Source organism: Propithecus coquereli, unplaced genomic scaffold (assembly GCF_000956105.1).
Source record: "Propithecus coquereli isolate 6110/MARCELLA unplaced genomic scaffold, Pcoq_1.0 Scaffold152, whole genome shotgun sequence".
NCBI classification, from domain to species: domain Eukaryota; kingdom Metazoa; phylum Chordata; class Mammalia; order Primates; family Indriidae; genus Propithecus; species Propithecus coquereli.
Window position 1 is genome coordinate 1762040 of NW_012139636.1, and position 24363 is coordinate 1786402.

The window sequence follows — 24363 nt, forward strand, 5'->3', positions numbered from 1 at the left end:
AGTGAAAAACAGAATGGTGTGGGTCGTATAGGTACTTGAAGTATGTTTTCTACTGAATGTGTATTGCTTTTGCACCATTGTAAATTTGAAAATTCCTAACTTGAACTATTGTCAAGGAGGGTCTACTTTATGTATCGTTAAATTCTTATAATTACTTTTTAACATAAACACTATTATCTCCAACTTATAGATTGGGAAACCAAGCTAAAATAGACTTAAGTGTCCTACATATGGTAGAGGAGGGATTTGAAAGCAGGTCTGTCCGATTATAACCTATTATTTATCCCCTTTCAAGTAAAATAACCTTTTGCCTCTAGTCTGTCTCCACTCAAATCCATACAATCGCTCACAAAAGATTAGTCTCCCTAGAATATCACTTTCCTCTTCTCTTTCGCCCTCTCCTTGCCAAATGCTCCTGGGTGTTTTCATGCTCTCCAGTAGCCTGAGTCCCCTACCCTGGGATTAAGGCCCTCCCACAGATGGGTTAAATCCTGCTTTCCCAGCTTTATCTCCTGCTGTCCAAATGAACCTTTTTTTTTTTTTTTTCCTCTAGCCTAATTGATCCCTCAGGCACACATTACCCTGTTTTTTGTTACTTTCATTCATTCATTTGTGCATTTCCTTAAAAGGTAGTCTGGTGCTCTGCCTCTGTGTGAGGCAGAGTGCTGGATGCTGTGGCACAAAGACAAATAGAATAATTCCCTGCCTTGCAAGAGTTCATTCCTAGCCTTGTGATCTAAGGGCTTGGTAGGACAGCCCACTGTAATAGTAATTATAATACATAAAATAAGGTTATGAGTGTAGGGGGAGAGTTGTGGGCACAATGTCTTGGGACTGCACAGAGCAGATACGTTGGCAAATCCAGAAGGTGGCGAAGAGGGAGTGATACATAGGCTATATCTTGAGGGATGTTAGGGACCAGCCCGGTCCACCGGTGAGTGACAGGTATACGTGGAAGAGGGATTAGCATGTGCAAAGGCCCTGAGGTGTGAGGGAACATGGTGTATTCAAACAGATGCAGAGTTTGGGATGGCTACAGTGCGGGATGCCTTGGGGGCCTGGGGAGCAGCAGAAGGTGAGCCTGGAGAGCCACGTCTGCACGCAGTTGAGCACTGCTTTCCGCCCACACTGCCTTCCTGCCCATCCTGACAGTGGCCGTTTACTTGGCTGAAAAGGGATTTCCATCTAGTCGCCTCACGCCCTTTATTCCTGCCTGCATTTGGCATTTAGCACACGATTCTCAGTAATGCCTGATATTTTGGATAGGAAGGAATTACTTGGTGGTTTAGAAAAAATCTTGGCTTTCACTTGAAGATTTTTTAGGGGGTTGTTTTATCCTCCTCTCGCCCTGTCACCTGCCTAAGGTACAAAGGGCAGGATCTTTTTTTTTTTTTTTTTTGAGACAGAGTCTCACTCTGTTGCCCAGGCTAGAGTGCCATGGCATCATCCTAGCTCACAGCAACCTCAAACTCCTGGACTCAAGCGATCCTCCTGCCTCAGCCTCCCGGGTAGCTGGGACTACAGGCATGCGCCACCATGCCCGGCTAATTTTTTCTATATATTTTTAGCTGTCCAATTAATTTCTTTCTATTTTTGGTAGGGACGGGGTCTCGCTCTTGCTCAGGCTGGTTTCGAACTCCTGAGCTCAAACAATCCGCCCGCCTCGGCCTCCCAGAGTGCTAGGATTACAGGCGTGAGCCACCACGCCCGGCCAGGGCAGGATCTTTTATAACTCAGCGTCAGCGTCTATCACAGGGCTTTGCGTGTAGTTGGTTTTGGTAAATGTTGATGGATTAATATAACTGATTACAGATGCTTTGAAACATGAAATGTTTATAATGTCTTATGCCAAATTGATATGTAGTTTTTAAGAAAAGCTTTATTTTAAAACATTTTTAGTTTTGTGAACAATCTCACTAATATCTGTTGGGTTGCAGAGGGCTCACAGCTCCTGATGCTGAGATGCTGTACATGCAGGAGATAGAGAGGATGGATGGCTACGGAGAGGAGAGCTACCCTGCGAAGGTGAGCGTGGCCGGCGGCTTACAATTTGAGAGAACAGCAGGGAAGCCCAAGGATGCCCTGACGTGCAGAAGTCTGGAAACCTAAAGGCTGAGGTCCTTATAACCAAAATTTATAGTAAAACACATTCTCATTTTTGCAATTCATTCTTTGAAATGGTCTCAAAATAGAGTTCATGAAGAGGTCTAAACTCTTTCAATTTCCATACGTATTTAGAAGATAATACATTTATACCATTCAGACTGTTTTCCCTCTGAATAGTTACTCTGTACGCCTTCTGAACATTTTATATCTGGGAAACAAGTTTAAGGAACTAGTTGTAGTTGTAGCTCTTAGGCGTTTTTTCCCTAAGTGTTTCTTTTTCTGCTTTCTCCTTTTAGGATAGCCAGGGAAGCGACATATCCATTGGAGCATGTCTCGAAGGTATCTTTGTGAAACACAAGAACGGAAGGCCGCCTGTGGTATTTAGGTATTTTTCTTACCTCTCGCTCTGTACTTTCTGTGGCTTCTGTTGGTGATATAGTTTTTAGTACTTAACAGTAGTTAAATTGCTCACAAGTCTCTCCCAAGGTTCTCAATAAAAAAAAAGGAAATATTCCCTTCCTGGAATAAAACACCACCTAAGTGCAATGGTTCTTTTTCATAAGCCACTCTCTTCAAAGCCAAATGTGTAAAAAATAGTGCTTATCATGATGGCCTACTTATAAAATGTTTCAAAATATGTGGCCATTTTCTTGCCATTAGGAGGCCATTCTTTGTTTTGATGTAAATTTTTCATTTGAGCTCTGGTTTCTAGGGCTATTTCTTATGAAAAATCGGAATCTTTCTTCTGATTCTAGTTACGTACCAAAATTCCTAAAATACTAATATCTAAGCAAATTTCAACTATTTTGTAATGTCAATTTTTTCCCCCTGATATTAAAAAGTGATACTACTCATTTGTGGAAATCTTAGAATGTATATGGTAAGAAAAACAGAAAGGTTATGTAGTGATGTGCTAATAGTGGCTGACTCTGAACAGTGAAATTACAGGTGATTTAAATTTCCTTTTTAGTATTCTGCATTCCAGTTTGTATCTTAAAGATAGTAAATTGGACCATGTCGTTCAATCTCTGCCTTTTAATTCTTTAAAAGCTATACTCTAGAAAATCCAAAGTGTCATTTTATAGAAATATTTGCAGTTTTATTTTACTCTGAGATTCTATCTACCCAATTCTGTCTTCTCTTGATGAAAGATTAAAGCTTTATATTGTTTTTTTTGTAAAGTAGTAAAACATATTCTGTCACTTCTGTTTTTTGGTTCTTTCGTATCTACCGTTTATTGAGTGCTTGCCATGAGCCAGATACTAGACTGAATGCTTTCTGTGTGTTTTTCCATGTAATCTTCAGAACAACTCTCAGCACAGGTGTTACCACCACGTTGCACATGGGATAATTGAGGATTATGAAAGTTAAATGATTTGTCCAAGGTCACCCAATTATTAACTAGCATAACCAGGACAAGAACGTAGATTCTCCACTTTAAGCCTGGGCTTTTAACCACTGTATTAAACAGCTTCTTTTATTCCTTCTACTCTCTACTTTATGTGCCATGCCCCACCTCACCCCAATTCAAGCTTTCTAAACCATCTCCACTACCACTTCTTGTTGAGAACTAGTTTTTTCCTGTTAAGAGCTTTTTCCTCTAAGTTAGTATCTCCTCCTTCACGTCCTTCGCTTTACTGCCTTTTGGGTCCTGAGTTCTCCGTGGTGATCACAACCACAGTATACGCAGTTTGGGCAGCAGAACCCCACTCCTAGACCACACTGCCCTGGGCTGAGTGGCTCCGCTTTGCCAATTGCTCTCTTATCCCCAAGCCACTCAGATCAAGTCTTCCCAACATGTCAAATTGTGGAGCAGGGAGAGGAAAATGGATCTGGGCTGCACCTGAAGGGTGGGACTACGACGTGCCCAAAGGGTCACAAGGAAAGTTGAGACATCTTCCTGGAGTCCTTCACTGGATAGGAATGTTACAAATTGCCTTATTTAGTATGAAGCAAATGATCTTACAGGTTTAACAAACATTGAATCACTACTAACTTCATTTTAATAACTTTTACATTTAATATAATAGAGAAGGATATAGAGGGGTAAAATTTTTTCTTCCATAATTTTTCTTTTTATAAAATTATAGTTATGTAATAAAATTGAATATTAATATATAAAAACTAAATATAAAATTAGTATTAATATAAGATAGGATTTTGAATTCTAGTGAACACCCCCAAAATAGTTTGCTCCTTGAGTTCCTAGCATTTGAGTGTTGTCTTCAACCTGAAGCTCTTCAGAACACTCCTCCCCACTTTTGTGCCTTACTTTTCTTAAGTAATGTAACATTACTTATTTGCTGTTCTCTCTTATACTCCCAGCCTCCAAACTGTGCCCCTTTGAGGGGAGCACTGTGCTTTACTGAGCTTACTGTCCCTAGAACCTAATGCAAGTTCTGGGATTGTTACAGTGGGTACTCCTCATTTTGTTGAATGAATAAATGAGGCCTTGGCAACCAGCTAAGATAGGGATCTTTGATCATCAAGTGAATCTAGCAATTGAGGGTAATGCATTTTACATCTTTTAAATACCCCTTTTTCCTCATTTAATATACATGCATTTACTTTTTGCAACTAGTTGGCTGTCACTTCAATTAGAAGATGCATGCTAGCTGATTAAAACCAGTTTTCTTTCAAAAATGATTAACAAATATTAACTTAGGCATCAATCTTAAGGAGAAACCATGGGTTCTGTCTCCTAGTATACATGTGAGTGCTCATGTTGCCATTCTCTGTTTGCTGTTCTTTAGGTGGCATGATATTGCTAACATGTCCCACAACAAGTCCTTTTTTGCATTAGAACTAGCAAATAAAGAGGAGACCATCCAGTTTCAAACTGTAAGTAAATATTAGCGATCTATCTGCAGGGAATGTTTTTCCTAAAAATTAACAAGTCGGCATTTCGGTGTGCATGTGTGTTTGGGAGGGGATGGCATTAAAATTATAATATTTCATGATTTTATAAAAAAGTTAACTTTTGATAGAACACTTTGTAAAATGGCACTTGGCAAAAAGGAGTTGCTCAGTGAATACTGTTGAAAGAATGAATCTTTGGGTAAATGCTATCTGATCATGATGACCTTTAAATTAAACTTAAGAGATTAACTGGTATTGAAAGTAAACGCTAATATCTTAATTTTATTGATAAATGAATTGCTCTGCAGAAATATTGTTTAACAGTTATCAGCTTTTCTCTTACCAAAGGCAATATTGAGTTGCTGAGTTGAATGTTTTTTTAGAAATGTTTTTGAGTATATTATTAAGAATAAAAGTTGGTGGCCGGGTGTGGTGGCTCACACCTGTAATCCTAGCACTCTGGGAGGCCGAGGTGGGTGGATCGCTCAAGGTCAGGATCGCTCAAGACCAGCCTGAGCAAGAGCGAGACCCTGTCTCTACTAAAAATAGAAAGAAATTATCTGGACAGCTAAAAATATATATATAGAAAAAATTAGCCGGGCATGGTGGCGCATGCCTGTAGTCCCAGCTACTCGGGAGGCTGAGGCAGGAGGATCACTTGAGCCCAGGAGTTTGAGGTTGCTGTGAGCTAGGCTGGTGCCACGGCACTCACTCTAGCCGGGGCAACAGAGTGAGACTCTGTCTCAAAAAAAAGAATAAAAGTTGGTATTTTTATAATTTTGAAATTTCTAAGTCATTTGAAACTGTTTAATATCAGAATCACACTGTTAGAACAGATTGTCTTTAATTTTAACCCTACTTGTGGCATTCATATGATAGGCACAGTGTTAGAAGATGAAAGAATTGCTGCATGCTGAAAGTGGCCTTGTCATAATGTGTCCTCAGACAAACTCTGAGTTAAAAGTCCCAAGTTGTAAGTGTGCTTTCATATTACTTTATGCCTATTTGTTTGCTAGGAAGATATGGAAACAGCAAAATATGTGTGGAGACTCTGCGTTGCACGACACAAATTTTACAGACTAAACCAGTGTAACCTGTAAGTATATCCTGCTCACGGAAATTGTAGAAATAGAAAGTAACGAATTTAGACATTTTAATCTTGAGTTTTACTGTATCTAGAAAGGCAAATTTTATCAAGTGATCTTTTTTGAACACTTTCATAATAATCTTTTCACTTTTGTTGCATGTTAAAGTAACATTTCTTATTTTTCTTAATTTAGCTTTGAACCAACTTCTAATAGCTACGAATATGCCTCTAAGATTTCTTCCCACTAGTTACTGGAACCATTCTAATTCTGGAAAGTTGAAAAGGAAATGATATCTTTTATTTTTTAAATCAATGCCCTGGTCAGCATTTTAAGTAATTAAAGATTATTCAACTTTTCAAGCCATTAGAAGAATTTATGCCCTTCTTTCCTAGTGTACGTTTTTATTAGCCCACACTGCGTCCCCACTGCCTGCTAGATCATTCCCATCAGCGTTCAAGCCCGCTGTGATCTTTCACGTGTGAAATACTGTGTTATTCCACATCCCTGTCTAGCCTCAGCACGGTATCTCTGCTTTCCTTTATTGCAGAAGTTGTCAAAAAAGTTGTATGTACTTGTTTCTTTCCTTCCTTCCACCCTGTTTCCCCTGAGCCACCACACCACCGCACCGCTTGCTGCCGTCACGCGTGCTTCATCCCGTGGTCGTGTCGGGAGCTCCTTCACTCGGCCTCTCCACAGCACTGAATCTGTGATCGCGCCTTCCTTCCTAACCCCCTCCTGGGTTCCTCCTTCTCGGCTGTTTCTTCTCAGTCACCTTTCCTGCTTTAGTCCCGAGACCTCTTCACCAGCTGCACTCCTCGGGGATTTCACCCTGCCTCAGGCTTATGTGCTAGAAGTACATCAAATTTTCTTTCAAGCTCTTTCTCCCTGAGCTCTCGACTCCCGCATGCTGCTGCCTACTTGACATCTCCGTTTGGATACCTAAGAGGCCTCTCAAGTTTGGCATGTCTAAAATAGACCTCCTGATCTCCTCCTCCTCTTCCTGCCCCCAAATCTGCTGCTTCCCTACTCTTTCCCATGTCGACACGTGGTAGCACCCCCACGTTTACCCAGTTGCTCAGGCTCCAAACTCCGAAGTCATACTTAATTCCTGTTTCTCTTTCATACCACATCTATTCATCAGCAAGCACTTCTAGCTCTGTCTTCAAAATATATCTGAAGTCTTACCATTTCTACCACCTTTTCTGCTGACAACTTGGTGCCAACCGCCATCACTCCTCATCTGGAACATTGCAGTAGCCTTCTGACTCTCTCCCTGTTTCTGTGCCTCCCCTGCCTGTAGCTTATTTTCCATATGTCAGCCAGAATGATGTTGGTTTAACACGAATCAGATCCTATCACTCTTCTTAAAACCCTCCACTGGCATTCCATCTTACTTATAAGAAAAGTATGAGGCCACACGTGATGTGGTCCTTGCCTGGTTCCAAACTTGTTTTCTTTTTTTTTTTTTTGAGACAGAATCTCACTGTGTTGCCCGGACTAGAGTGCCGTGGCGTCATCCTAGCTCACAGAAACCTCAAACTCCTGGGCTCAAGTGATCCTCCTGCCTCCCGAGTAGCTGGGACTACAGGCATGTGCCACCATGCCCAGCTAATTTTTTCTATGTATTTTTAGTTGTCCGATTAATTTATTTTTATTTTTAATAGAGACGGGGTCTTGCTCTTGCTCAGGCTGGTTTCAAACTCCTGAGCTCAAATAATCCGCCCACCTCGGCCTCCCAGAGAGTTAGGATTACAGGCGTGAGCCACCGTGCCTGGCCCTCAAACTTGTTTTCTTTACCCTCTTTGTTCATTCTGTTCCAGCCACACTAGAATCCTCGCTGATGTGTGAACGTGTTGTACCCTCAGGGATGCTCTCCAGTTAGTCTTTTGGAGGGATAAGCAAAAGATGGAGCACTGTTCTTAAAGTTATAGGTCAGGACCAAATCAGAGCATGCTCCTCTCCCCCAGCCCTTCCTGGCTACAGGATTAAGTGCAGACTCCTGAGGTCTCCTGCTCTGGGCTTATCTACTCCAGCCCTGTGACTCTTGATTCTGGCTCCCAGAACCCCTCATTCCTAATGCGTCTCCGGCCAGGCCTTTGCTAGAATGCCCTTCCTTCCCTCCTTTGGCAGACTCTTAGTCATTCCTCGAGATCTAGTTTGAAATGCAGCCACCCTGGACACCAGCAAGCATTTTGTTTGCTAAGTCCTTAATACCCCCCTGAAAGATCTGGTTTATTCCTACTTTTACAATAATGATTCTAATAATTCATGACAATAATTCAGTAAATGCTTGCTCTGTGTCAAGCATTATACTGAGAGCTTTTGTCTTCTTTAGTCGTAACAGTAACCCTGTGTGGCACAATTATTACTGCCCCGTTATTGGTGGAGGTGTGAGGGTGTCGAGAAGTGGAATGTCTTGCCCCTTCCACGCCACTAGTGAGAGGGAGCCGCACGATGAGAACCTGTGCTCTCAGCGGCTGCGCTAGACTGTTGCAGTGTTTGTGTCTGCTGTGTAAATGTGGGTTTCATCTGTCTCTTTTGTCCGATGGAGTCCCATGAGGGCAGGGCCTCCACTCACTCATCTCCACGGCCTGCGTGTGGCCAGGGCTTAGTGAACTGAAGCCGGAGGGAGACAGTAGCGGGAGTCACAGGAGAAAAGGCCTTTTGATGCTTGCCTGATTTCCTTTTATTACGGATCGTAAATTGGGGCCAGGGGGCATTGTGTCCTTTAGCACCAGGAAAGAGAAAGGCTGTGGAAGTGCCCTCTGTTGCACGGGCTGTGCAGGATTAACAGTGCAAAGAGAACAGGCATTGTCCATGTGGACGGAGAACCATCCACTGATTAGCACCTAGGCCCCATCCCATCTCCTCTGTGTGTCCCCCCACCCCCAGTGTTTTTATCTGATTCCCCACTAGTGGTCTGGTGTTGGGGCTTTGGTAAGCACTGACTGACGGGAAGGAGAAACCCTGCTTTCTCTGTGGCGTTAGGAAGCCCTTTCTGCTCGTTGCCCACGTGGGTGTGAATATGAACGTGTTCCCCCTGGTGGTTAGGCTCAGTATTGCTACTAGCCCAGAGTAGTTGCATTTGGGGCTCCCATAGCCTGGCCTGGTTACCCAACCACGTGTGACATTATTTCTATGCAGAAGTGAGTTCTAAGATTCAGGCAATAGATGTGTACGTATCTATTGTACATCTATTGTACATTTCATATACAAATGAAAACACAGTGTTTTCGTTTGAAAGCCTTACATAAGTTTAAGAGAATTAATAATATCGAGCTATCATTATGTCAGTTCATTCCTTTTCTGGAAAATAGTTAAGAATCAGTCATTTTGAATAAATCATAAAATGTAATCCCTTTCCAAATGGCATCCATATCGGTTGGTCTTAGTGCCTTTTTTAAAAAGCATTTTTTTGGCAAATTGCCACCTAGTAATAATTTTAAAACGTAGAGTGAAAAGCAATAAATGATTGCGGTAAATGATTTAGTCTTAGAAATCTAATTTTTGGGATATTGCTGTTTATTGGCAAGTGTGAATAAAACCACATTAATGTCATCAGTTGCATATATTACATCTGTATAAGGAATATTTGCTTCTTTTAAAAATGGAATAATTATGTTTAAAGGACTATTTTCCAGAATTTGTTTTTAATCTCTGTATATCCAGTAGATTATGGCAACTGATGATTTCTATGAGTTACTCCTATGTAATTATTTATGATTCATTCTGTGGGAAACCAATCTATTTCATGATGAGCATTTGTTTCCCATGTAAGGTAAATGAAGCTTTTAATATTAGCTTTTAAAATTTTGATGGGTAATAAAACTGAAAATAACTATAACTTTTATGGCCTTCTCTTTTAAGGCTCTCAGTATAGACTATTTAGTCACATTCAGTATTATGATTCTGAGGTACTGGTAGACTTGTTCTCGTGGTCCAGATGGATGAACTCAAGTGTGTTGGGCATTTAACAAAACTGTAGCTGTCCTGGCACTGGACAGTGGGTTCTGGATGTCTAGTTCAGGCTGGGGTGACTCGTGGCCCAGGAGGTGGATTCTACTTGCACAGAAAGGAGGACTTTACTCCCAGAGTGTCCCCTTTACCCCCAGTCCTGATCTATAATCTAATAGCATTTGGGATGGCTTTATGTGATTCATCTAACCTTGACCCAGATAACCGTATTTTAGTATTTGTACAATGGCATGATCCAACAGTCTCGCCCCCACCCACCCAACAAGGCAGTTTAGGTAACAGAATATCTTTTTATGTCACCCAAGCCTTAAAAAAGATAACAATCTCTTTGGTTTAATTTGTAAAATGGGGATAATGGGACCTTTACTGAACATTCCTTTAGGGTTGGATTAGGAATTATAAATGAGATAATGATGTCAGTGTCAAAAAGCTGCTTCTAACCTCCTCTCTCCCACCCCAGGCCTCAGAACTGATCATGCCGTAATCAACCTCCCTAATTTGCCTGAGAAAAAGACTGGGAGAGAGGGTCCTTGGTTCAAGGGGCCTTTCCTCTCCTCTCTCTGTAGGGGACAGCAGGATGGTGTCCTCCAACCTGCAAAGCCCCGTGATAGAGGGCTTAGGAGACTTTCTCCGGAGGGTAAACTTGGATTTCAGCCAGCGGCAGGCTGCTCTCTGAGCGCAGTAAGAGGGTTGGTGAGTGTTCCTGCGGATTCGAGCTCTCAGCGAACGTTGCAGCCAGTGTCCACCTCGCTTCTGGAGACTTTTATGATCCAGGAGACGGACCGGAGTAGACCCTGCCTGGCAAGGGAGAGGGGCTGCCCCATCTTCTTCTAAGCCTACGGCAGGGCTCGAAGACACTGTGGGAATCCTGGAAGAAGGTGGAGCAGCCCCTGTCCCATCCAGTCCTCTGGGCCCCCAGAGGTGTGGCGAGGAGCCAGTGGTTCCTACAGACCTGTGTGGCGCAGCAGGGCAGTAGTGGGGTTGAACTGAGGCGCAGCTGCAGGGCCAAAACAGTGGGATCTCTGGGCATGGGGACGCGGACCTCGGGTAGGGCTAAAGAGAGGCAGCTTCCTTTCCTGAGTGGGTTCTCATGTGGATGAAGGTCAGCATTACCCTAGAAAACCGCACGTCATGGAGCTAGAGTGAAGCCCGGCACCAGTACCCCAGTTACCCGAGATGATCTCTGCCAGCTCTGTTCCTCTCCCTGCCTGCAGTGCCAGGGAGCCACAGGCATCTCAGAGCCAGAGCAGCGACCCTCAGCCTGAATATGCAGCTCTGGCCTACCCTGGTGCAGGGAGGGAGAAGAGCTTTTTTCCTTTCTTACCCTTATTAAGCTCAAGAAGCAAGTCATTGAGACAAACACTCGCTGGGTATTTCTACCATCCAATGCGTTTTTGATCATTAAAATCTCACTGTGCTTCACCAGCTATAAATATACATATATAAGAAATGAGCTTGACCCTAAATGCTTAGAAAAGAACATCAACTTCAGTCCTCACTCACCATGTCATTCATTTGCTCAGTAAACATTTGAGGGCTTCCTCGTGTGCCATGGCATGTCCTCTTGCCTCGAAATTAGCTTACAGATTAGTTGGGACTGGGGAAGGGGTCAGATAAATCACTGTTAGAGGCCTGTGCTCAGGAATCTGACAGACCTGCCTGGTTCAAATGCCGGTTCTGCTACTTGTTTACCACATGACCAGGAGTGATTTACTTAATCTAAGTTTCAGTTTCCTTATCTGTGAAATCAGGATAATAACTGGACCTCCCTTATAGGGTTGGTGTTCAGATTCCATGAGATAATCATGTACAGTTTCAGTAAGTAATATAATTGATTGCACTTGGGCTGGCACATATTATTTTTTTTTTAAGAGATGGGAGTCTGGCTGTGTTGCCCAGGCTAGAGTGCAATGGCTATTCACAGGCCCCTTCATGGTGCACTACAGCCTTAAACTCCTGGGCTCAAGCGATCCTCCTGCTTCAGCCTCCCAAGTAGCTGAACCACAAACATGGGCCACTGTGCCTGGCTCAGCCTTTTTTCTTGTCTTCTTCAGTGCACACATTCCAGTGATTTCTTCTCAGAGTTCTTTAGCTGTCTCATTTTTAGTAGCACCCATCAACATAGTAAGTGCCCCACAGGTTTGGAAACCACAGCCAACAGATAAGTCATTTTCTCTTATAAGCCAAATTGAGAATAGCTGATCTCAGAGTAAACTGCATTTATAACAACAATGCTGAGAAGAAAGAGGAGGTTAGACTATTAGAACTGATGGCAAGTCAGCCTAGGTTAAAACTGGTAGCAGCTGGATGACTCACTACTGTAGTTTGTTTTGTGTTTAGCAGAACTGGCTGCAGCAGTGGGCAGTGTTCGCCTCCACGCTGGGTGCTGCCGGCAAGGGTGCCAAGATAGCTGTTGCGTGTGGGAGTTGCCGCCTGTGCTCCGGAGCTCTGCATCCTTGGATCTTGTGTTTAACACACTTCAGTTTTATTTTTGCCTCAGACTAGGAAACTATGGATGTTTTTGGAATTTGTTGATAGAGGATTCTATAAGCAACCCTTTCTTCCCAGTTCGGAATTTATGGTACTTTAAAAGTTCAGTCTGTCTAGACAGTGAGTCTCTGATAGACTGAACATAAAGGCCAGGGCCCCGTTTGTCCACACCCAGCCCTGGCAATGGAGAATAACCAGGGGCAGTGAATTACAAGGCTACAAACATAGTGTCCTCAAATTCCGGAAACCAGTTTTAAGAAATACATGAATGTGTTGTTAAGGAGTATTTAAAAAACAAACAAACAAACAAAAAAAAACCACAACAAAACAAAAAGCCCAGACCCACCATGCAGACTTATTTCTCCAAAATAAATACTAGAAGAATGGAACATCCTTTGGAAAAGAGACATTTATTTTTCAACAACCTGATGATAATGAAAGGCAATTATTTTAAAAAGTGAACTAGTAAAAGCAGTTGTAGTCATCTGATGTTAAGTTCCTAATACGTACTAGTTTTTTTAATCTCAAAAGTCTTTTAACAATAGGCTAATATCCAGGGTTTGAATATAAGATACGACTTATGAGAGTGCTAAGAAAATGTTAATTTAGGAGACATGAGGCTTGATATTATTATGGTAAATTCGCTGATTAAATTGATTGAATGTTGACTTTGTGATGATGGATTTTTCTGGTAATTAGTCCTTAGAACACTATAACCAAAGATCACAAAATATTTTTGTATCAGTTATTAACTGCATCATATAAGCTCATGAGCCAGGGACAGATGACAAAAGGTTTAAGAAAAAGTGCTTTGACAACATTATATGTCATCAATGAAGCCAAGGATCCAACGTGTTTAGGTTCTGAGATCTTATTTGCAATTGAAAGTGACCACACAGAAGAACAACAACAACAACAAAAAAATCCTGCCTCTATTTAAAACAATAGTTACATGTGGGCTCTTCTGTTTCTTGTTCCTTTCTTACCTAATTGCTTCTTCAAAGATGGAACTTGCTGCATGAATAGTTTAAAATCTCAAATTATCAGATAAATGTCAGTTAGCCCTCCTTAATACTCTTTGCCTTTTAAAAAATATATTTAAAACCCATCAGACAGGAATTTCTTGCAAAGAAAAGTAATGGGTTTGCCACAGGCCCATTGAACCACAGTTTCTATTTTGCTTTCCGTAACTCAGTTCCTTAGAGGAAATGTAGATTCTTCAGTCACCGAAATTATAAATTTATCTCTTCATTATGTTTGCAGTCTTGGTTAACAGACTCTTAATTAATGGCAGTTCATACTGCTTCCGGCTCCCGGGCTGACAGTTGATGGCCCTCCAGGACCATTAGCGGAGAGGCTCAGGGCTCACCCAGCGCACAGGAGAGATGCATCTGCACCGGATCCTGCTCCCGCTGGAGTGAGAGTGCGGGTTGTAGCCTTGTCTCCTTCCCCTCTGCCTGTGGCCACCCCAGAGCTTTATCTGGATGGCAGCAAAGATGCTCCCACAGTCCCTCTAGGCGGTGATGCTCCACAGGGAGCCTGAAACCACAGCACGGGTTGAGGGGTTGGGGAAGCAGGAAAGGGCTGAGACCCCATGGCTGACAGAGAATCTCCTTTTTCTCTAATTTATGACTGGTTAGCTTATCTTTTTCGTCTCAGAAGATTTATCATTTTACCTTCCTGTATCTTCTTTTGGTAGAAGTAGGAAGTGTGCATGTATGTGCATGCGTGCTTGCTCTTCTCAAAGACTTACTCTTTCGTAGGCAAACTCAGACTGTCCCTGTGAACCCCATCAGAAGGAGGTCTTCTTCAAGGATGTCTCTGGTAAGAAAAAAGGAAGATTTTTTTTTTTTAACTGATGTCATTCTCCTTAATAAGATACGCTTTTAGTAGTGTTAATTTTGAGTTTGAACCATAAACGTGTGCTACGTGATCATTTGTAACCAAAGAAATGGTTTTTCCATAGGTCCAACCTAGCATTTATATTATTGTATGTAATTTTAGGTCCAACCTAATATTAAAAACTTTGTTAGCCAAGAGTATTTGTGAGTTGGTATATATTTAAAATACTAGACAACTGTCTAATAAGATTGTACTACATATAAGCTACTTATAATCACATGTTTATACATGGAAATTTGTGTCTGGGCCTGCTTGCTCTTTTTGGGTGCAGATTTTCTTGTGCTGTCTAATGTCCTTGGTATCTGTATGGGGGTTGGCATTGCCATTGGGGAAACATTGAAAATGATAGATATGGTAAGAGCTGCTATATCTTCATATTTATCTTCCATATGTAATATATTTAACTCCTTTAGAAGTTTTTTAATGGAGGGAAAGAATCCAGCGGAGAATGACTTTATCTGTTACGTAGGTAACACGTTTTAACCCTGTGTCCAACTCTCCATTTCTTAGCCTAAACCTCAGCCCTACGTGATGCCTCCCCCTCCCCCGCTGCACTATAATGGACATTATACGGAACCATATGCTTCCTCCCAAGGTACAGTATAGTTGTTACTATGAACAAATCTATGAAGGCAGATCTTGAAGCCTGGATAGTTTTTGATTCAGCCAAAAACCCCAAATTGTAAACCCCCAATTGTTGTCATGATTACAGCCATCCTGGACTCATAGAAGCAGCCATTATATTCAAGTTCTCGGATATTTGTAAAAAAAAAAAAAATGCAAGTATCAAATTTTGATGCTCAGATGATCCCAAATTTGGCCAGTGGAAACTCAGTCAAGCTGGTTCCTGTGTCCTTTTCACATTCCCCCATTAGCCATCAAGTGCTTCCTTACTTTCTGGCAAAAAACGTCAGTCTTGCTTTGGTTTTTTCCCTGAGAGACTTTTTTCCCCAGAGACTTTCCTATTGTAACAGTTTAAACCGTTGATTACTGCAGTTTTCACATGAGAAGTATAGAGAACTGTATTTATAACAGTGCCCCCAAAGCCGAAGCTTAGGCAGTCATCTAACATTTACTCTGTATTCTTTGTATAAGGCTATACCAAAAGCCAAGGCGGTTTATGCAGATGAATAATTCTACATCTCTTCTTCTTTTTTTTTTTTTAGAGACAGGGTCTCACTCTGTTATTCAGGCTGGAGTGTAGTGGCATGATCATAGCTCCCTCCCTACAACCTCGAACTCCCGGGCTCAACTCCCCCGTCTCGGCCTCCAAACTAGCTAGGACTACATGTATGCACCACCACACCTGGCTAATTTTTAAAAAATTTTTGGAAAGACAAGGTCTTTCTATGTTGCCCAGGCTGGTCTTGAACTCCTGGCCTCAACTGATCCTCCTGTCTTGGCTTCCCATCGTGCTGGTATTACAGGCGTGAGCCACTGCACTGGCCTCACATCTTAAGAAGCTTAGAAGCTAATAGTAGGGGATGAGACAAGTGCACAACTTGAATGCAAAAAGAACATTGTTTTGCTGAGAGTGAGCATGCAATTACTGTGCTCTTTGATAGAAGAAAGACTCATAATGTTGGGGAGAGTGAGAAGAACTTTCTGGACCTCAAAAGATGAGTGGATTTCAGCAGGTAGAGAGGTAGACACTTGACTGGGATTGCTGCTCCTGGGTTTGGGGGATAGTGAATGCCGAGGCACAGAATGAAGAAGGGGGTGTTTGGAGAGGAGAGTGGTCCAGTTGCCCTCTCATGTAGGGAATAATGCACGAAGGACCCAGAAGGTGGGTTGTGATTGTATTGTTTGTGCCGGGCCTTATATGTAAAGAAGAGAATTTTCATGCAGTGAGGTAGGCAGTAAGGAGCAGTGCTTTGGGGTGTGGATTCTGAGAGTGTCCATCTCGGATGTTTTTGTATTTCTTCATCGTCCTCTCCTCCTTGCGCCTGCCCCTTTCTGGTACTTGGAACTCCAGCCCTTCCCGCTTCTGGGACGAGGCACTTCTCTGCATTGTTAGTCTCTGCTGCTCATTCTCCTACCTCACTCTGTAAACATCCTAACATTTTTTGCTCTCCTCTCTTTAAACTATGGTTTGAATTATTTTTTTCTTTTCTTTCTTTTCTTTTTTTTCTTTTTCTTTCCTTTCTTTCGACAGGGTCTTGCTCTATCGCCTGTGCATGAGTGCAGTGGCATCATCCTAGCTCACTGCAACTTCAAACTCCTGGGCTCAAGCGATCCTCCTGCCTCAGCCTCCCAAGTAGCTGGGACTACAGGCATGTGCCACCACACCTGGCTAATTTTTATTTTTTTGTAGAGATGGAGTCTTGGTATGTTGCTCAGGCTGGTCTCGAACTCCTGACCTTAAGCAATCCTCCCACCTCAGCCTCCCAAAGTGCTAGGATTACAGGTTCAAACTGCCGCGCCTGGCTTCTTTTCTTTTTCACCCACTTCTTTTGAGAGGACCCTCTGTGTGCTGCTGCTTCTGGTTGGTCTCCCACTTGCCTTTGCTGTTCTGTTAACGCTGCCCTCTCTGAGGTCCCCAGGACCCCTAGATTCTCCTCTCTGTCCAGTTCAAGGATTTGCTCCTTCTTGAAAATTTCTTTCCAAGATGCTGGGTTTTCCCTCCTCCCCGTCAGTGTTGTTTGCTGTGCCCTGAAGGTCTGTGCTGTGCCCTCCCCCTCCCTCTGTGAGCTTGCACAGCAGTCTCGTCCACATTTAAAATGTCACCAAGGACGACTATCACATCTGTATTTCCCACCCCATCCTCACTCCTGGGCTCCAGCCCCACGTTTCCAACTGTCTGATAGGTTGTGGGGACAGTTCCAGGAGTGTCTGCACGTGACGCCCTCAGTGGAGCACCTGGTTTATGGTAGCACTCCGTAAACAGTACTGGAAATTAAAATATTAGATTTGAACTCCGCGCTCCACTTGACAAGCCTGTCCCTTTTCCTATGTTCCTTACTTCATTTTTATGATGGCATCACTCTCCTGGTTACTTAGATTCCATGCTGCATGTAATTTTCCTTTTGTTTTTTTGCCCTTGACATCTAGTCAATTACAAATCGTATTACCTCTAAGTGTATATGCTGTCTCTTCCCTATCCCCTTCTCCCCATATTCCTGCTCCCGATCCAGTCCTCCAAATCTAGTCTCTTTCTCTTTCTTCCTTGCTTCCTTCCTTCCCCTTCCTTTCTTTTCCTTTTCCTTTGATTTTCTTTCTTTTTTGCCTCTCACCAGCAGTTGCTTGTCATGAGCCAGTGTCTTCAGTCTCCGCTCTCCCTGGTTCATCTAGACACGGCTGCCCGGCCAGTCTCCCTGGTGTGTACAGGATCGTTGCTTTGCCTAGTGTTCAAGACTCTGCACAGTATTCCCTAAGCCTGCTGTCCAGTCTTACTTCCCACTGCTATTTTGCTCCTCGCTAGCTACCCAACACTCTAGCCAGGCTGAGCTTGCCCTCTAGGCATGGTCCCGGCTTTGCCCTTGCTGCCCTGTTAGCCAGACGCCCTTATCCCTCGCACCCTCCTGTCCACGTGCTGCCATCCAGACAGGATAGGCCAGGTTATGTTGTGCTGAGAAACCATTCCAAACTCTCGGTGGCTTTAAACAGTAAAGGTTACTCCCAGCCCAGGTCACCTGTCCGTTGTGCACCAGCAGGGAGGGCTCTGCTGCACGTCGGCCTGCCTCGGGGACTTGGGCTGGGGGAGCCTCTTCTGTCTGGAATGTTGCAGGGTGAAGAGAGCATAGAAACTGGCTCTTAACCCTCTGCTGACTTCCCCTTTACTGATACTAGTTGCTTTGCTGTGCCTGATATCAGGGGTGAGGAGGCGTAAAAACCTGCGTGCTCTCAGAGGGGTGGAGACATCTACTGTGGAAGCTGGACGTGCCTACCCCGCAAGGCCCCTTAAATGCCGTAACTTCTCTGGGGTGGTTCTTGATCCTCTCCTCCCTGTCCCCATCAATGCAGCCTAAGCTGGAAGTGATCCTTCCCTCCTCTGGGCTCCTTACAACCCTTATCTCTTCTTCTCTTTGCTTTAAAGTATGGTGATTTTGTGCACATCTTTCCCCTTTACTTGCCTATATTTCAGTTATCTTTCCCCCTCTTTTGTTCTTAGTCTTTTCCAAGTATGGCTTATAAATGACCGGGTGGTTTGTGGTGAGCAGAGAGGGGCCTCGAGGCAGGGAGACCAGCTAGGCGAGTGTCACGCTAGTCCAGACCAGCTGGAGTAGAGGCCTGAGTGAGGGCAGTGAGACAAGGGAGATTCCAGAGACTGAGAGATAGCGGAGTCTTCCATAGATGGGGAACGTACAGTGACAAGGAAGCATTACGTGTCAGCAGGGAGAACACAATGGACATGAGAGCACAGTTTCTTCGCAGCTGTGTGTGCCACCCGAGTGAAGTGCCCCCACTAGACTGTGGGATAGTACTATGGTAATCAATTGTCACTTAAACAGTCTTGGAGCTTTTGAAGCAAAAAAGAATGCTTTTCACAAGAAACTGTTCTCTGAAGGACTTGACTGCTGAGTTTCTTTAATGTGTTAGAAATCACCCTTACTAATAAGAGCATGAGCTACAGATTGGCTGGAAGAAACATGGGCCCCTTCCAACCCCGGTCAGGTACACGCATGCAGCCATTGTAGGATTAGATTGAACTCCTGATTCTGTTAGCCATGGCCCCAAAGCATGGGGGCCAGGCAGGGGGAAGCCGCAGCTGTGGTTCCTCTTGGCTTCCAGACCCCTATTGGGGTGTGCAGCTACTGGGGACACTGTTGGACCAGAGAAGCTTAGATCCTGCTGAACCATTACCCTTTTATAGCCAAAGTTCCTATGTTCACTCTGGAAGAACCTGTATCAACAATCTAGAATTCCAGTTACGAAACTGTTTACAGATGGTTGGTGCTTGAACTAGCTCAGCGTCAGCAAGGCCACGTCCCTACCCAGGGAGAGAAAACAGTCAGCAGCTCAGTGCCTTGAATAGTGTAATATCTCTGCCTAAAGTCCCCAGAAGTCTGTTTTGTGTCTCTCGCAAAACAGTTTTTTAACTTCTAGAAGAAGATAACGTTTTGTGACACAATTATACGTTTGACATTGGACTTAGATTTGGCTAATCTTCGTGGGATGTCGGATCCTGAATGGCGCCCTTTCAGTAGGCAGAGCCATCCCTGTCCTATAGAGGAGGAAGCTGAGGCTCCCAGGGTCACTCAGACAGTGTGGCTAAAGCCAGGACATTTTAGCATGGATTTTTACAAGCTATGTTAAAAACGTCATCAAAATTCAGGGGCCCTATCTCAATATTTGGGTGGAGTAATTAATTAAAAGAATGTCATTTTAAACTTATTTTTTCAGATAACCTCTTTGTGCCCAACCAGAATGGATACTATTGTCACTCTCAGACAAGTCTGGATAGAGCCCAGATTGACCTCAACGGTCGGATCCGTAACGGCAGCGTCTACAGTGCGCACAGCACTAACTCCTTAAATAACCCACAGTCCTACCTGCAGCCCTCGCCCATGTCCTCCAACCCCAGCATCACCGGAAGCGACGTCCTGAGACCCGACTACGTCCCGTCCCATCGGCACAGTGCCCTGATACCCCCGTCGTACCGCCCGACCCCAGATTATGAGACTGTGATGAAGCAGCTCAACCGGGGCCTGGTGCACGCGGACCGGCAGAGCCACTCGCTGCGCAACCTCAGCATCGGCAGCTCCTACGCCTACAGCCGGCCGGACGCCCTGGTCTACAGCCAGCCCGAGATCCGCGAGCACGCGCACTTCGCGTCGCCGCCGTCGGCGCACTACCCGTTCGCCCTCAATTACAGCTTCCACAGCCAGTCCCCGTACCCCTACCCCGCCGAGAGGCGGCCCGTGGTGGGCGCGGTCAGCGTGCCCGAGCTGACCAACGTGCAGCTGCAGGCCCAGGACTACCCGGCTGCCAACATCATGAAGACCCAGGTGTACCGGCCGCCGCCGCCCTACCCGTACCCCAGGCCCGCCAACAGCACGCCGGACCTGTCGCGCCACCTGTACATCAGCAGCAGCAACCCCGACCTCATCACCAGGCGCGTGCACCACTCGGTGCAGACGTTCCAGGAGGACAGCCTGCCGGTGGCGCACTCCCTGCAGGAGGTCAGCGAGCCCCTGACGGCCGCGCGGCGCGCGCAGCTGCACAAGAGGAACAGCATCGAGGTGGCGGGGCTGGCGCACGGGCTCGAGGGCCTGCGGCTCAAGGAGCGGACCCTGTCGGCGTCGGCGGCCGAGGTGGCTCCGCGCGCGGTCTCGGCCGGCTCGCAGCCGAGCGTGTTCACGGAGAGAATAAAGCAAGAAGAGCCCGAGGAGCAGGAAGGCTTGAGGTATGGCCACAAGAAGTCCCTCTCCGACGCCACCATGCTGATACACAGCAGCGAGGAGGAGGAGGAGGATTTCGAGGAGGAGAGCAAAGCGTGCTCCGCGGTCCGGCGGCCCGGAGGCTGCCCCCGGGACCCCGCACCCCCAGCCGGGCCGCTGCACATCCTGGAGCCGCAGCCGCACGGCCCCGGGCCCGGGGTGCTGGAAGCCCAGCGGCCCAGGAGGGACGGGCTGCTGACGCCCTCCATGTCGGAGTCGGACCTCACCACGTCGGGGCGGTACCGCGCCAGGAGGGACTCTCCGAAGAAGAGGCCGGTGTCAGACCTCCTCTCGGGCAAGAAGAACGTCGTGGAAGGCCTCCCGCCGCTGGGGGTAAGCGTGGGCGCGTGTGCCTAGGCCCCCGAGTAACCTGCCTTCTCGACGTCCGCTTGTCTTTGAGCGTCACTTCTGACGCTTTCCAGCTTTTTAATTTGTTCGTCTAACGTTTTTCTCCCCCCGCCCCCATGTTACTCTGTTTTTGACTGTCTTTGAACACACTCGAGTTTATCTATGGAAATAATGGAGGTCAGTTGAATTTTAGTGGTTTTGCTGGATGAAGTGAAAAGGTAAATGTAGGAGGCTTTGCGGAATGGAATGGAAAGAGTGAATGAAATGTTTTAGTAATGCGCTGTTCAGAAAAAGGAAGTTAAGACTTCATGACGTCAGCCAGGATTGCTTTGTTAGCCGCCCATTAAAAATACCAGGTGGTGATGTGGCACCCCGGGCAGCATTTGTTCAGTTTGCCCGAGAGAGGTCTGTGAGAAGCATGGGGATGTGTTCTTAATTCTTTGTGTGATTCTCAAGGTCAGAGTCTGTGGATACAGCTTGACTATCTTGGTGGTGACCACTGAGGACTGGAAGTTGGGAAGGTGGTACTTTGTGAAGATAACCTCCCCCCAGAGGTCCAGGTCTCTTTAAAAGGAAGATCTAAGTGAAGTGAGAAGTCAGGGAAGGTCCCTTGTAGAAAATGCAGCTCTTTCATTTGTGGTATAATAAATAAGTATTCATTAAGTACTTTTTACCTATTTGAGGCAAAATATAAAAAAGCATAATCACATCATTTCTAGCTGCCGTTCTCGGAGCATCTACCTTGTGCAGAGCACTTTCTCTGCTTTACTGCATCCAATTTGTATGAGAAGCCCAACATTATGGCCATTTTACTAGGAAGAAACAGACTTAGATATTAAGTAATTTTTCCAAGGTCGCACAACTAGTGAGTGATTGAACTGAAATTTTAAACCTATATTTATCTCTCCAACCTGTTCTTTTCTCTTCTACACTGTTCTACATGGAGGTAAAATGTATCCAATGTTAACTAATAATTGCTTATTGAGACCTTGCTATTCTTTCACTGAAACTTTTTAACTGAGTCTTCAACTTTTGACTAACGTCCTGTGGCTTTGTCCTGAAGTGTGTCCACTCTCAGTCATTTTGTTGCCTTGCTGAGGCTTCCGGCTCCTTGTGGCCCACACCCGCTCCCCACGCCCTGCACTCCAGCCAAGCCAAAGTAACTAGGGCATCCACTCTGTCTCCCAGAGGCTGCCAGTGTTCCTGGCCTCTAGGGCTGTTCTCCCCCCTCTCTGCTGGACTGCACCCTCACTCGAAGGCCTGTCTCAAGTGTGTTTCTGGCCTAGTGTATGAAATCCTTTAAGACTCGGCAAACATTCTGATAAGTAGGAAAAAACTCACATAGTATTACAGTGCTTATGAAAGAGGTTAATATACATAGATGAAAACTACTTACTAAAGTGCCATGGATTTAAACGTGCTTTCTTTTAATAAGCTTTAGGTTTTAATTTTCAGTTTAGTTTTTCCTGGTGGTACAATCTTACTTACATGAACAGGAAAGGCTAGTGCCCCAGGTGCACCGAGATTGAGGATATAGGCTGATGAGCAGTGACTCAGGGCAGGGACAGGGTGTGGGTGGATTTTCCAGAGTAACTCTTACCTGACTCCCTGGGCTGGCCGACAGGGCCATTTTATAGTTAACACTCTTCCCACTGCATTAAGAGCTGTCCATTGTTTTTGTGTGTGACCCAAGTAGTTTCCCCATATGATATCTGTTTTATGTATAGCCCAGTATTCAAGCCTATTTTATCCCCATGTTTTTAATAGGGCCTGACAGATTTAGCTAAATCTGAGGACTTTGATCAATTTGGTTCTCTTGAAATACAAATTTTCTCTCTCATTGACTTTTAAGGCCTATAATATTAAAAAATAATGTGATTAGGTTATGCTTTGGGTTCCCCTTCCTCTTGCTTAAGGGACTCTGCTTACTCAAAGAATGTGTGCAGCAGCTGCGCTCAGGGGGAAGGAGTACAAGTCCTAAGAGTTAGAAACCGTGGGTCTGAGTCCAGACCCTGCTATTTTTTAGTTCTCTGCTCAGTGGGCAGGACCCTTCATGCGTCAGAACCTCAGCTTCTATGCCTGAAACACAGGAACGGGCATCCCTGCTCTGCCTCCTTCGTGGCATTAAGTCCTACATGAGGTGAGGCATGAAAAAAATGCCTTCTGAATTATATGATTCCACATAACTGACTTTAATGAATGATTTCATTGTTTTGACACTGATTACCTTATAAAAAGAGGTAGCCACGTGACCTCAGGCAAGCTGTTTAATCTCTCTGTGACTCAGTTTTTACATTTGTAATTGAGATGACTCCAGAGAGTTGTTGGGGGTTATAAATGCAGTCCTGGCACATTGAAAGTGCTCAGTCAATATTAACTTCTTGCTGTGAGGTTGCATCAGACATTTAACTTAATGACTTTCTAAGAGTTGAAGAGGCCAACCCCCTACTATATAAACCCTGTGACCCTTTCGTTGTAACATGGGCTGTCATTATCTTGTTTGATTGTTAACAACAAATATACTAATGTGATTGAAGGTTAAGTATTATATTAAAAACAGTGAAATAAATTGCAGACAAGAAGGAACATTTTAGACTTCTCCACCTATCTCCACCTCCAGGGACTTGGTTGTTATCTTAAAGGCAGACTGGTTTGGGTGCTCTTACATCTACATAGACTTCATTCTTGTACCTTTTAGTCTTGTGCAGTGATTCTCACATAACAAATTACGGTGCAGGTTATACATTTAAAACCATGTACTTGTACTCTAAGAACTAATTAATAGTTATCCGAAGCTAATTTTGACTATATGCAACTTTCTTCCAATACTGGCTTTTGCACTGAACTTAGAGACAATCAACTTTATTTTAGCATATCAGTGTGGGCATTTCGAGTCATTTTCAGGCAGAGAAGTGCTAGATCCAACTCATTCTAGCTGGCAAGAGCTGACGGTTAAATTTTTAGGAATCTTGTGAGCCAGCTGATGTCACATTGGCAGTTTGAAATTGGCTATGATGGGAGTATTTACACCATGGAAATTGGCAACTTCTGATCAGAACTTTTTCCCTCTGGAGCCAGTTGTTAAACATTACCAGCACATCACTGTTTTCTGCACATGTTAGACTTAATGAAATTTTAGCCTAAACGGGAACCTTTTAGTCTGTGTGTCAGTGTGTGAATGTGTCTGTCTCTCTTTCTGTTTAGATGAGGCTCAG

At 44.4% G+C, this 24363-nt stretch overlaps 1 protein-coding gene across 1 annotated transcript in view; it reads left to right on the forward strand.

Annotated features, from left to right (window-relative positions):
- PTPN21 (protein tyrosine phosphatase, non-receptor type 21) overlaps nt 1–24363 on the forward strand; it is a 63191-nt gene that overhangs the window by 31844 nt on the left and 6984 nt on the right. Inside the window, exons 6-12 of the mRNA XM_012640416.1 lie at nt 1938–2025; nt 2403–2491; nt 4860–4947; nt 5982–6061; nt 14282–14342; nt 14931–15015; nt 19764–21133. Of these exons, the coding sequence (XP_012495870.1) occupies nt 1938–2025; nt 2403–2491; nt 4860–4947; nt 5982–6061; nt 14282–14342; nt 14931–15015; nt 19764–21133 (1861 nt within the window). The remainder of the gene's footprint in view (nt 1–1937; nt 2026–2402; nt 2492–4859; nt 4948–5981; nt 6062–14281; nt 14343–14930; nt 15016–19763; nt 21134–24363) is intronic.